The sequence below is a fragment of the Peromyscus leucopus genome, chromosome 1 (assembly GCF_004664715.2).
Source record: "Peromyscus leucopus breed LL Stock chromosome 1, UCI_PerLeu_2.1, whole genome shotgun sequence".
NCBI lineage: Eukaryota > Metazoa > Chordata > Mammalia > Rodentia > Cricetidae > Peromyscus > Peromyscus leucopus.
The window spans coordinates 6,742,814-6,756,311 of record NC_051063.1 but is presented as its reverse complement, the minus strand read 5'-3'; the positions used below and the strand labels follow the sequence as shown (position 1 = coordinate 6,756,311).

At 40.6% G+C, this 13,498-nt stretch overlaps 2 protein-coding genes and 1 non-coding gene across 7 annotated transcripts in view; 2 read left to right on the top strand and 1 right to left on the bottom strand.

The window, feature by feature from the left end:
- The window catches only part of Lpxn (leupaxin), a 31,209-nt gene extending 25,002 nt beyond the window's left edge, over positions 1–6,207 (bottom strand). Inside the window, exon 1 of one of the 2 annotated variants that reach the window (XM_028884197.2) lies at positions 6,046–6,207. In XM_028884197.2, coding sequence (XP_028740030.1) covers positions 6,046–6,058 — 13 coding nt within the window. In that variant the 5' untranslated portion in view covers positions 6,059–6,207. Of the gene's footprint in view, positions 1–4,513; positions 4,667–6,045 lie in introns of those variants that run through there. The other variant, XM_028884196.2, reaches the window with a different exon arrangement.
- On the top strand, positions 1,210–1,334 carry LOC114703513. Its single transcript, XR_003736141.1, has one exon. It is a non-coding gene; the product is annotated as a small nucleolar RNA SNORA40 (small nucleolar RNA).
- Positions 6,208–7,652: 1,445 nt separating the features above from the next.
- Zfp91 (ZFP91 zinc finger protein, atypical E3 ubiquitin ligase) overlaps positions 7,653–13,498 on the top strand; it is a 39,391-nt gene continuing 33,545 nt past the window's right edge. For 2 of the 4 annotated variants that reach the window (XM_028884195.2, XM_028884194.2), the window contains exons 1-2: positions 7,653–8,240; positions 12,642–12,670. In XM_028884195.2, the coding sequence (XP_028740028.1) occupies positions 7,882–8,240; positions 12,642–12,670 (388 nt within the window). In that variant the 5' untranslated portion in view covers positions 7,653–7,881. The remainder of the gene's footprint in view (positions 8,241–12,641; positions 12,671–13,498) is intronic. The other 2 variants (XM_037205098.1, XM_037205090.1) reach the window with 2 other exon arrangements.

The window sequence follows — 13,498 nt, the reverse complement described above, 5'->3', positions numbered from 1 at the left end:
CCCAATCAAGTAAGAGGTAGCAATCCAAATAATTGTGACTTCTTTTGCAGTTTTCTTGGGAAAACTCCAATAGGCTTCACAAGCATTTTGCACATACTTTCCTGTTGTAATGTCATTAATCACAAGGATTAATGAAAATTAAACAATGCTAATCACAGTGTATGAAGAGTGTTATCCTAGCACTTTGAGGTAGAGGACATTACTGTCCTCATTTCATACACAGGAAAGAGAGAGTGTAGCTCTCACAGGCTCTTGAGCACAGAATCTGAACTCCAAGGGGAGCTCTCTGAGCCCCACCTCCAATGTAAGCATTGTAAACTTGTAAGTTAGAGTTGCCATCATGACCAGACTGTCTGAGTCATCTGAAGCACAGCATGTTCTCTGAAGGTCTTTCTTCATCTACATAATGAAGCAATTGGATTGAACAATATTTTTCAAATTGCAAGTCAAGATACTTTAGTGTCTTTTTTTGAACTTCAGTGGATTTTTTAAATATGTTAGTTTTTATAAGCTTACAAAGCATTATTAGATGGTATGATTTCTAAGGACCTGCCTAGCTCTGAAATTCTCAAATAAAGAAAATGAACTTAACGTGCTATTAAAAAACAAACATGTATTTCATATTTGAGAGAATGGGGGTTTTGATCTGTCTAGTCTTTAAGAGAGATTGCCATAGAGCAACTTGGCCTGATTTACCAACTAGACGAGGAGGGCCTAAAACTCCTGCTCTTCCTGCTTCCACTTCCGAAGTGCTGGGATTACATGGGTGTGCCAGCAGCAGCAGCAGCAGCTCAAAAACTGTCTTACCCCCACTGTCTTCCCTCTTCACAATGCTGAACTCAGGAACTTACATATACTACACAAAAGGATGTTAATGTGCCACCAAGCCACATCCCCAGATTAAGGATGTGTATTTCTCAATATTATAAGGAAGATCTAATCGTTCTGTTTTCACAAAAGAAATCTTCTGTAGAACTTTCTCAATCATCCATATCACAAAATTTTGACCTTTGTACACTATTTCAGAAATAACCGAACTGGACTAATCTCTTTAGGCCAGACTGTCCTTCAATAAATAAACTGACAAGAAAAAAAAAAAAAGACAGAAGGGGCACATATATAATTAAAAGAGTCCTAAGAGACATATAGCTATTTTCAATTTAGATCATAACTATACTTTAAAAAAATGAAGCAATCAAGAATACTGAGAGTATTTGTGTGAGACTTTGCTGAACTTGTGATCAAAAACTTAAAGGCAAGTACAAAAAACATCCTCTTTGGCAATTCTGAATTCAGTGTTCAGCATGAGTTTTATTTGCATAAGAAGACAGTTAATAACAAAAATAAAATTTTTAAATTTTTAAAAAGAATATTTAACATTGTATAGTTGATAATATTAAATACCAGCATTTTAGGAATTTGAAAATATTGACATTAAAGTGACTTCAGTTAATTTTAGGGATGATAATGTTATTTCATTATTAGCTATTGTGGGTATGATACTGTTAATATGGTTGTTTTTGTAAATATACACATATTTGTATAATAGATTAAGGCTAAAATATTTATAAATTTCATATCTGAAATTTTTTGAAAACAATGTGAAATAAGATTGTGAAGAGCTGATGATTGTTGACACTGATCAGAAGGCTTAGATTTCGTTAAAATGTTTTCTCTACTTCTATGTATTTTTAAACTCTCTACAATGAAATGGGTTTTCTTTGGAGTAAAGAAAACAGAACAATAAAGCAAAAGTTTTATCTCAGAACTTAAGTGGCCAGACTCAACTCTGAATTTCAGAATTCCAACGTTTTATTCTACATCTGTTAAATAGAGTCATTCTCTTTTCTATTTTCTAAGCTTTGATCCAATCAGAAGTCAGAGGCCTTCCTGGATCACTAGAATCCATTTATATTAAAGATTATGAGATAGGAGTTCATTCAGCAGAGGTATGAAGTAATCACAGAAGCATCAGCTCACCAAACCTATTAAACTCTGCTTTCTGCACCTGAGTTAACAGGACTTTCACTTCCTGTTTCCAATGAGTGCACATTTCACCAGTACCCTGTGGCTACTCTTTTTGCTTCATGCAGATTCTATAATTTAAATAAGATGACAACTTTAGGTGTGACAAATGTAAGATTCCTGGGAGTGAGTGAAACTTGACTGAAGACTGCAGTTCTTCCTAGTCCTTGATCTGTGGAAACTGAGTATCAACCTTCACCCACAAGTCAAGTCGCTTGTGGATCTCCACAGGTTATAATGATCTCATGCCTAAATTGCAAAGATTTAGGTGAAACCTTCTAGGTGAATGCATGCTACTAACATCCAAAGCAGCACTGCAGAGAGGGAGGATCTGCCCACCTGAGCCAACCTCTCCTTGATACAGTTTCTACAGAAGTTGAAAGAAAACTCCACCCCAAGTTGGTTCTTGCTGTTTAAGGCAAGGTCTTACTCTAATCCAAGCAAACCTGGAACTGGCACAGCCCAGGCTGGCCTCACACTCTGGGCAGTTGTCCAACCTCGCCTCCCTAGTGCTGGGATGACAGTAGCAAACTATTGTTCCTGGCAGATACTCCCTGCCTTTTGTTTCATTTTGGTTTTTGAGACAGGGGCTCACTACATAGCCCTAGCTGGCCCAGAACGTACTATGTAGACCGTCTGGCTCAAATTCACAAAGATCTAACTGCTTCTGCCTCCCATGTCTGCCTTTTTTGAGATAGACTCTTTTAGGCTCTTATGTAGTCTAGTTTGGCCTCAAATTTTCTAATAGCCCAAAATAACCTTAAGTTTCAGAACCTCCTGTTTCCGCCTCTAGAGTACTAGGATTACAGGCAGGCAGCACCACACTCCATGCAAATGGTGACAATTTGAAGAGACTGTTGAGATGCAAGTGTCAGCAGTCCACTGACCTGAAGCTCCCCGCATAATCTACACCATTACCTTTCAAAGCTACATACTTTGTACATCTCTGAGCAAGATTTCCCTGACAAGTATCCTACTCAGAAAATAGAAAGACATACATTTTTTAAAAAACATTATTACTCCATTAGCCACCCGAACAAACACACTTCTAACATAGAACAACTTGTAACATTGTCATTTAATTGCTCTTAGTGTCAGAAGCTCCTGAGAGTGAACAAGATGTTTTGTTTTTCTTTATTTAAAGAAAAAAAAAAAACGTAATACCTATTTCATGGGGTTGCTGCAAACATTAAACTGATTAACATATTTTAAGTTTTCCCTGTATTACTTGTCTTTTAACTTTTTGAACTAAATTTGAATAAAAGTTTAATATCCATAAAATAAAGCAAAATAAGATCCTCTCAGAAAAAAAATTGGTAAAACTCCATGGAGAAATGCAAATTCCCTCAATACCCACACGGGATACGCATGCATCAAATTCTCAAAGAATAAATAACTAATATTATATAGAAAAAGAATCTGTATTCTACACCAAAGTTCAATATACAGCTTTTACCACAGTTTCAAAATACATTTTCTTGCCAAAATAATTCAGCATTTATTAAACACCCCCTTTCTCCGTAATTCATTTCTCTCTCCTTTCTTCCTGTTTCTCCAGCCCTCAAAACACAACCCCAATAATTCTTTTTAAAGACAATGTACAAGCTATGCATTTTGTTATTGCTGGCAATTTTTGCATAGCTACAAACACACAGACAATGTGGAATTAATTCAACTTGAAAACAGGATGAAAGTTAGCAACTTGATGTTAAAGATGCTATACGTAAACAAACAAATAAGTAAAAGCTGACAAGGTGTGTGTGACATGAGTCCCAAGGAGGCAGACTTCACAGCTCCCAAGCTTTGAAATCTGTGGTTTCTCTGGGTAGGGTGGCTGGTGACATGTCTACTGCTGCTCTCCTGACCTCAGCATGGAAGGAAGGACTGGATTTCTTGCCAAGGAATCTGCTCCTTAAAGATTTTTCTAAAGATAAACAACAAGAACCACTACTGTGATGCTACCTCTGTAGTTTATTAGTACCCTACTGGCCTCTGCAACCTCTACAGACCCTTTACTCTGCACTGTGATTTATTGTCCTCCCACACTCTCCCTGTTTTCCTTTCCCTTTCCTGTCTTCCTTCCTTCCCTTCATTTAATTTCCTCTCCCTTTTCCAACCTTGTTTTTATTTTTCTTCCAAAATCATATTACCATAAGCACCTAGCTGTGGAGCCACCCTATGATCCCCAGTAGCTGCCAAGGGGGAAAGCACTTTCAATTACATTTTCTTCTAAAAGTGCTTCTCTGGGTGCCTGTTCTGTGATTAGCTCTCAGCTGTCTGCCTACTGTACCTCTGCAAACAGACCCTATAGTTCCCCCAACAATCAAAGTTCCTCCTGCCTCACTCTTGTTTGAACTGAGGACAAAAGCGAAACCAGACTCTCTCAGCACTATCCTCAGTTTGGCTAGAAGACACCTCCTCGGACATGGGGATGGATGGTAACCAAGTCCACACTTCCTCAGAGCGTCTTCCAAAGCCCCTCACTCACCCAGCTCTTCCATGGTCTTACACCCACGATGCTCTAGTCCTGAAGACTGTGAAGAACTGTTTTGGCATGTGGTGAAGAAGGGGACCACAACGGAACTGAATGAGACAGTGCAAAGCAGCCTCTATGACCCTTTTTGGTTCCTGTATTTGCTTAGCACTTCCTCACTTTTGATTTGTTGAATTTTTTTTTTCTTTTCTTTTCTAGTAGCTTAGTTTTGTTTTAAATAGTGCTGACTGAGAATGGCAGGTTGTGCAAGAACGAGATTTTGATGTTACATTGGGCAGGGTGGTTATAAAGACTGGACGTTGATTTTTTTCAAAATTTAAACACCCACCACATACAAGGGTTTAATTTTTCCAAGTTTAAGTATCCCACTGCCCACTGCTGGCTTCCTTTTTTTTCCCACTGTAAAATTAGAGGAGCATGGAAGCATAGGCTCCTTCCTTAAAATTTCTGATTAAACAGCACTAACTTCATTTCACTATCTCTATTTTCTTACTCAGCAGTCGTGCTGACATGATTTCCCCGACAAACTGTCATTAAAAAAAAAACTTTTAAAAATTATGTGTGTGTGTGTGTGTGTGTGTGTGTGTGTTAGAGAGAGACAGATTGAGAGAGAGAGAGAGAGAGAGGACACTCGTGAGTTGTGGGAGTCAAGTCTCTCCTTCTACCACCTGGGGCCCACAGATGAAGCTCATAAGACTTGTCGCAAAGTGCCTTTATCTGCTGAGCGATCTACCGGCCTAGATTATAAATTCTTTAAAGACAAATAGAAGTAGGTTCACTTTTGAATTCTCTAGTACTGGTTTATACAGTTATCCAAAATGCAAACATCTACAGGCTAGGGAAGAGTCAACCCAGCAAATTTAAGATACTAGGTACTGAAATCTGAATTACTCACAACCCCAGCTCAGTTCACATTGCCTTGTAACAATTTCTTCAAACAATAAGGAAGGTCAATTTTTTATCTTATCACGGGGCCTTAGTTCATCTCAAAACGAAGAAAGCATTTATAACAGGCCCATCTTGAGAAGTCAGTATGTAAAGAACTGTAATTATGGCCCTGTGAAGTGGGTTTTGTCCCAGTGTTTACCAATAGAGAAATAGGCCCAAGGAATAGTAATTGGCTAAAAGAACAGAATAAAGAGATAGCCTTACTAACTTACTATATAATCCAGTTTTACTTCGGTATGTTATCTTTCTCCTACAGTACAGTGATTGTTTCTTGAAAGGAATAAGTCATTCATTTTACTAAGCTCTCTTTTTAAGGGTCTCGTTTTTTGTATTACTTTAAGCAGCCATTGGATGTCAGTGCTGTTCCAAATGTGCTCACTGTAAATACAACTTGAAAATTCGTTTCTAGGGACACTGTCGGTTTTTACAACTGAAAACACTAGTCCTTTGAAAGAACCAAAGACTCGATACAGATTAAAAGCATTTGCCTTATCTGTGGGGCAAGTGAGCCAAATGCTGGAAAGAAAAATAAATTTCACTGCATGTTAACAGTAAAATTCAGAATTAGATCCCCAAACCTTGTATCTCCATCCTCTTGTGTAGACCTTAACTGGGGATGTTTCCATCTTCAGGGATAAAGAGTCTCCTTGCAAGTTGTTCCCTGGTTACAATGTATAAAAAGGAAACTAAGGTCTGCAAACAATGTATAATAGGGAAATGAAGAAATACCTACAATGTATACCAGGGAAAGGAACACAAGAGGCCGCAGAATCACCAGCTGTGGCTTAAACAAATGGAAACCCCCCACCCCCCTTTACCCACCAGGAAACTACTTAGTTGCACACGCTTAGTCAAAAGCTGCTATTCTGACTGTGCTTCCTGTGCTGCCGAAACATCTACAGACCGCAAAGGCATGCAGCACTGGGGCGGTGAGCATGAGAGACCGCTAGCTTCCCCACATAAATCGCTGAGAGTCACGCTAACCCTCTCTCCAGGTCCAGCTCAAGGACCACAACCAAAGGCAGCTCAATGCCCAGTTCCTACCAGGAAACAACTTGACAATCCGTCCCTACGTGGTTTATTAAGATTGAAATGGCAGCAGAACGAGTCCCTGACCTCCAGGGCCTCACGGGTGAGAGGGTCAACACAAGATGGAGGAATGACAGCAGGTCGCAGAGGAGACATCAAGTGACCAAACCAAACTAGGGGCCGTGACGAGGGCACTTCGGAGAACTTACACAAACGCCAAGCTTAACAGTAAAAAAGAAGCAGTTTAGGCTCAGGTACCAGTAATTGGCTCAGTACCTGTGCCAGTTGTACGCAGGCGTCGCGACCTCACCCGGAAGCAGTGCCTCTCTGGAACGTAAACGCGAACTGTGCATAGAGAACTACATTTCCCGTGGTGAGTCAGTCAAAAACTCCCAGACTTCTCCCGGCCTCTAGTTCCCCATCATTTCCCCTGGAAGCACAGACTCAATAAGACTCCGTTTCCCAGAATGCCGTGGGCTACACTAGCCCTGCGCGTGCGCCTCAAGACCATCCCGCGCTATTCCCTTAACCCCGCCTCTAGCCCATCGCCGCCATTTTTTTTCAGAGACTTTCATCCGGCAACGGACGGGGCCTTTTTTTCTTAAAGGAGAAGCGGCAACTCAAATAATTTACCCCTTCTCCCCTCAGGAGCTGGCGGCGCTGGGGACAGGAAGGCCAGAGCAGGAAGGTGGGGGTCCGGGTGGCGGCGGGATAACGTCCAGGCTACTTGTTAGGCTAGTAAGAGCCCTGGGGGGGAACAGGGGCGCCTCAGGGAGGCAGGTGCGCGCGCAGCCGGCTGGGGGGGGTGGGGAGATGCGCGCGAAGCTGGTGAAGGTGCGTTTGGTCCTCCCGGCCGCCCTCGCCAGCCCTGCCCCTCCCGCCGCCCCCCGCTGGAGCTGAACTCCTGAGGGGCGAGCCAAAAAAAAAAAAAAAAAAGGTCACTTTGGGATTGTCGCGAGACGCGGCCGTTTAACGGTGAGAACGGGTGCGCGGGGAAGGAAACCTCGCGCTCTCCCTCGGAGCCGTTTCCTGATTGGCTGAAAGGGAGGGGTGGGGGAGGGCACCGAGTACGCTACTGCGTGTGAGGCCGCGGAGGGGCGGGGCCGGGAGGCCGACCCTCCTTCCCGATTGGCCCACTGCTAGTCTGTGCCGGTGCGCGCGTGCGCGCCGCCGGCGGCCGCGGGCTTGAGTGGCAGGGGCGGGAGGGGGGGGCGCCCGCCCTCGGAGCGGGCGGAGGGGCCGGAGGGGGGGGGCGGGGGGGAGAGAGCGGTGCTCCGGAGTGAGGGAGCCGGACTCTCCGGGAGCCTAGGGGCGGGGGGAGCTGCGCCGCGGGCGCCGCCGCCTCCGCCGCCTGGGACGCAGGGGTGGGGGACGGACGAGCCCCGATGCCGGGGGAGACGGAGGAGCCGCGATCCCCGGAGCAGCAGGACCAGGAAGGGGGCCAGGCAGCGGCGGCCGACGCGGCTTCGGACGAGCCCCGGCCCGGCGCGGCGGCGGCAGTGGCGGCGGCGGCGGCGTCTGCAGGGACCGCGAGCAGCCGCGTGCTGAGGGGAGGTCGCGACCGCGGCCGGGCCGCTGCGGCCGCCGCCGCCGCCGCTGCCGCTGTGTCCCGCCGGAGGAAGGCCGAGTATCCCCGCCGGCGGAGGAGCAGCCCCAGCCACAGGCCTCCCGACGCCCCCGGGCAGCAGCTCGCGGCCGCGAAGCCCCCGTCTCCTGCTCAGGGCAAGAAGAGTCCGCGACTCCAGTGAGTAACACAGTCTTTGAGGCTTTGGGGAGGACCCCCCTCTGATCCGCACTACCCTCCCGGCTCCCGTAGCACCCGCTCCACGTGACACCCCGCTTGCTCTGCCCCCTGCCGGTTCGGCACGCCAGATGTCACGCCGCTAGCGGCCGGGCTCCTGCTGCTCCGCAGCCTGTGGCCGCCAGCCCACGCCTAAGTCACCCTGTGCAGACTGCGTACCCTCTGCTTCCCGCCTGCTCAGTCCTCTGGCTTCTGCGCCCCCTTTGTCAGCCTATCGCATCCAGTTTTACATCACATTCCCGTGAGGAAATCAGCAGCGCGGTACTAGCCCTGAAGAGTGTTTTTGCCCGACCCTATTAAGTAGCTTGCGAGCCACTTAAAAGTAGTCTTTCTCGCCCTCCTAGATCGTCAGGTTCCTTTTTACCGTCTGGATGAAAACGTGGCTGTGGCAATTTGTTTTGTATACCCAAACTAGATGTGTAGTTCTTTCATGTACTTTTTCTTTATGCGTGTATTTTGACGTAGATACTTCATTCTTAAATTAGATTGATCTGAATTGCTACTTTGAACTAATAGAGGCCCTTAACAGATGGCCAGGAGCGTAAATATTTTAAATTGCTCATTAAAGTAATACTTAAGAATAATTAAGCACGTGAGTTTATAAAGTTACACGTTTAATCAAATTAGCTTATTCATTGTTGAGAATTTTATGTCATTTGATTTACAAGTGGGAAAGGGGGCAGAGAAAATCGAAGAGCAGGGATTTCAGTTTCAGATAACCTTTAACCTTCCAGTAGCAGTACAAGGACTTTCTTACCTTAGACCTAGGACATTTTTAAAGCTTAAAAACAAGCTTGTTTCAAAATTAGTGATTACAAATTCTTAAGCTGAATTGAGACTTGTCACTGCTGTATGTACATGCTTCAGAAATCCTAAACTCTTATATATTTAACTCACAAACTTGAAAATATGTAAATCATTAATCTTAATTGAGCATAAATTTGTAGGCAAATTCTTTAACCTATGTATACCTCGGTTTCTTCATCTGTGCACAGTTGGGGGCGGGGCTTACCTCTATGACTTGAGTTTGTGTGTATTAAATATGTTTCACACAGTAAAATACTAAATCCAATTTGCTATTTTGAGTAGTGGTGGCCTATCAGAGACAGGAGTACTTTGTAGTGATGTTTTTGTGTCAGTTTTGTAAAGTTGTACGGTTTTGTATTACCTTACATAAACAAGTATTTTAAAATTTCTTATCTGCCACTTGAGAGTTAAGTACATCTGAATCAAGTAAAATTATGTATAGAATAATAATATTTTACTTTTCCCCACATGATAGGAAGTACTACTGATGGACATTTTGAATCCCACAATATAATTGTGGAAACAGTTGATCTTGGATGAATATGATTGCTTGCTTGCCTGTTTTTTGATCACAATATTTGTTATGGAGGGGAAGAAGCAATCTTAATGTTCCTTCTCATCTAGTACTATAAATAGTTACAGTGATCTTTACCTTCTTTGGTCTTCAGACTTATCCCTTGGTCATGTATTTAAGATCAAATTTTATCATTCTTAAAATGAATTTTCATTTTTATTGCACATTTTACTTATTCAGTGGCCTACAAATCAGAGGATTCTTGAAAAGTTACCTGAAAAGTAACTGGGACTAGAACTGTTAATCCTCGAGACAATAGAATATTAACTTAGACCTGGTCTTGTATTTAAGGACCGTGCTGAGAAAGGGAATGTTGATTAGCACTCATTAAACTTGTGTACAAGGGTTACAGATGTGACAATAAGTTTTTAAACTCACTTTTCTATTTGATCCTTTAAGACATGCAGTTTTGAGTGTCAGTGTCCTGAACTCTGACCTTGATTAATCTCTTCCAAATAAAACATTTAAAATGGAGATGAGAAACTAAATTTCTATACTAATTATTTGTTCTTTTCAGGTCTCTCCCTCCCTAGTTACTTTTTCAGCCATTTTCCCTATCCCTGCTTTTTTACCTACAAAATCCTATGCAATTAGCTATTAACCTATATTTGTTTCTCTCAATTAAAGAAATAGCAGTATGTACAAAGTTGTTTAAAATATTGAAAACATAGATTTGGATCAACTGAAACCTGTGTTACTAAATTATATAGTGGAAAAAGCTTCAACTTGATATTTCAGGCTAAAAAATTTGATGTCTCAGCTTTTACTGCTCTCTGGCTAAGTGACCTTGAGCAAGTCACCAGCATCTGGAGAGCTATTTCCTCTGTTGTGGATATTTTGAGTTTGTAACAGGAGCTTTACAGCTGAATAACAGGCTATACTTTCATAATTGTAACTTTATAACGACTTAATTCACATTGAAGTTTTTGAGAATTAAAATAATACAAAATATGAATACAGGAAAGTAAATTTCAGTGACTATGTTCAGGAGGAAGGCATAAAGTTAAATGCTAAGACTCATTTTACACAACCTAAATAGCTTGTAGTTAGGAATTTAGATTCAATTTGTACAAATTTGTGTTCATGTTATTTAAGAAGTAAGCTCATTGTTTCCTGTATTTTAGTTAAGATTCTCATTTCAAATGTGGATGTACTTCAAGAAGCATATGGTATAATTTGAAAGTTAAGGATATTTTTTCCTTTGGCTTATTGTTTCTTACGTGTTTTGCTTTGTTTTTCTTTTTTGGTGTGTTTAGTTGCTTTTAGGGTTTTCTGGTTATTTCTTTCTTTCTTTGAAGACAGGGTCTCACTATGTAACCCTTATCTGAAACTTTGTATGTATGTATATACACCATACTGTGTCTCCAACTGACAGATGTGTCTGTTGTCTTCTGCCTCCCAAGTACTTTGATTAAAGGCGTGTGCCACCCTGCCTGGCTTTTCTGCTTTTAATAAATTAAAATATCCATGTGCAAACAGTGGAATCAAATTAAGACGAGGGTAGGAGGCAAAATACCTTTATTCTATAGTATAAAATTGGATATCTGTATATTCCAGATTTTAAAACTCTTTAACAAATAAGAGTTAAACTTAAAATATAGCTCTTGCATAGCCTTCTTAAACTAAGCCTTGAATGGTTTTGGAAGTCTTCTTTAGGTTCAGATGAGTGACACATGAAGAAGAGTGTTGTTTTACTCTCCAGTATATGGAGTTCAGAGTTCTTTGTGGAGTTTTTTTGCCAAAAGTAGAATAGTAATAAACCTTCATTTTTGCTGTGTTCGCTTGAAGGGTTGTGGATAGTTAGAAGGATGGATGAGGTTAATATTCTGAATAGACAAACACAAGCTTTTTGTTTCTAGAAAGCTTCAGTTGCACAGCATTGGAATCCTGAGTGTTAGGATCCTAGAGGCAATGTAGAAGCTATTTCAAAAACATCTCAGGCATCCACTAGGTATGTTTTTAGTGCTCCATTTACTAAAGTAAAGGAGGTGGTTCACAATTGTCCACAATTGTTAATTGTGAAGTTTGTGGCAGAGCTAGTAGTACTACGCTTTTAAAAATTAGGCACAGTGACAGCTGTTCTTTCACAAAACATCTTTTAATTACATTGGATTTATTTGCAATCTTTATGCTGCTAGATGCTATGTAGTACCTTTATAACAGAAATAGGAAGCCAATTTACTTCTGAGTTAGTTTGGAGAAGGTTTATGAAATTCACAATACTGTCTTTCCAGTTATATTTGCTATCCCAAATTAAAATCATAGGGATCACTTTGTAATTTAAGTCAGTAGGCTTATAACTATTTGACCCTTTTACTTGCATTTAATTTATAAAGTATAAGTAATATTTATCTGAGTTGTGCATATATTGCCTTTCTAGAAATTTTTATTGGATTTAGTGATCAATTATAGGGACTCTTAAAGTTCATTAAATTTTGTTAATAAGATTGTTCAATAAATACAAAGTAGAGGAAGTAGTGTAACAAAACATCCATATTTGTCAGTGAGATGAATTACTGACATCTTTTACCATCCTTGCTAACACCTGCTTCCCTACCTCCTTTTTTAGACAGAGGTGTTTTAGAGCACATCTTAGATGTTGTCATGTCAGTCTTAATTACTGTACATATATAAAATGACATTCATTTTCTTGCATAACCACTTTTAATAAAATTAGCAACATTTTCTTTGGGATTTTTTTGTGATTAAAAGCTACTATTCCAGTGCTGTTGACTATGGTAGCCACTCTTTAAGTTTACATTAATCAATATTTTAAAAACTTGTTTACAGTTGCTATAGTATATTTTAGATAGGGTATTTCTACCACTGCTGATAATTAGGCTTTGCTTTGAACAACATCTTTCTGTACTATTGTAGAGATGAATCTAAAATAAATACTTTTGTGTTTTAAGGAAATGCACAAAAAAGTACTTATTTAACATTTGACTCTTAATTTCTTTTAGGTGCGTAGAAAAAATAGCAACTGATAAAGGTAAGGTTCCTTCTTCCTCTTCACATATAGGAAGCTCTGACTGTCTTGTAGTCTAATAGAAAAGGCACTACACTTCAGCCTGATTATTCAGTGCTTTCCATTCAAAGGTGACTTTTTGCAGTAGGCCTACTAGAAGAGTTAGAATCTGTTTTGATGACACAGAAAGCAGATTTTAAAAATACAGTGTCTTTGAATTTAGAGACTCAATAATGGGTTATAATTTAAAAGCCACTTCAATTTTTAAAACTAGCCATTTTTTAAGAAGTAACAAAAATTATGTGTAACAATAGTAAAGTGTAGGCAAATCTTGATAGCTGGTGGACTCACAGTTTGAAGAATGTGGAAAGTTTGCTAAGATTTTACCTTGGTGAATAATTGAACAAATCATTAAGTCATTTCTATTTACAGTTTAGCAAATAAAATATAACGTCTTGATGTTGAATGTAGTTTTCTGCTTATCTAGATTATAAAAGGAAGCTCATGTTCACTTTTAAATCTGAGACTTCATTCTGGCTTTGCTTTGAGTTATTTAAAATGCCTCCATCATGTTACACCAATTGTATTTTTTTTTTCTTTTTCTAGTCCTTAGTTGTGATCTTTGAAATTAAATTTTAAGCTGGGCCAAATAACACTCCTTAATTGTATTTCATTTTTTGTTTGTACTCTTGGTCTCATCTAACATGGACAGTTTTCATCTCCTGGAGTTAACTTAATTGTAGAATTAACTAGTAAGTTTTTAAGGTTCAATTATGCATTGCTATTTTATCTTTAATTTTGGTGGAGACACAACCCCAATGTGTTGCCCAAGCTAACTCAGAATCTTCCTGC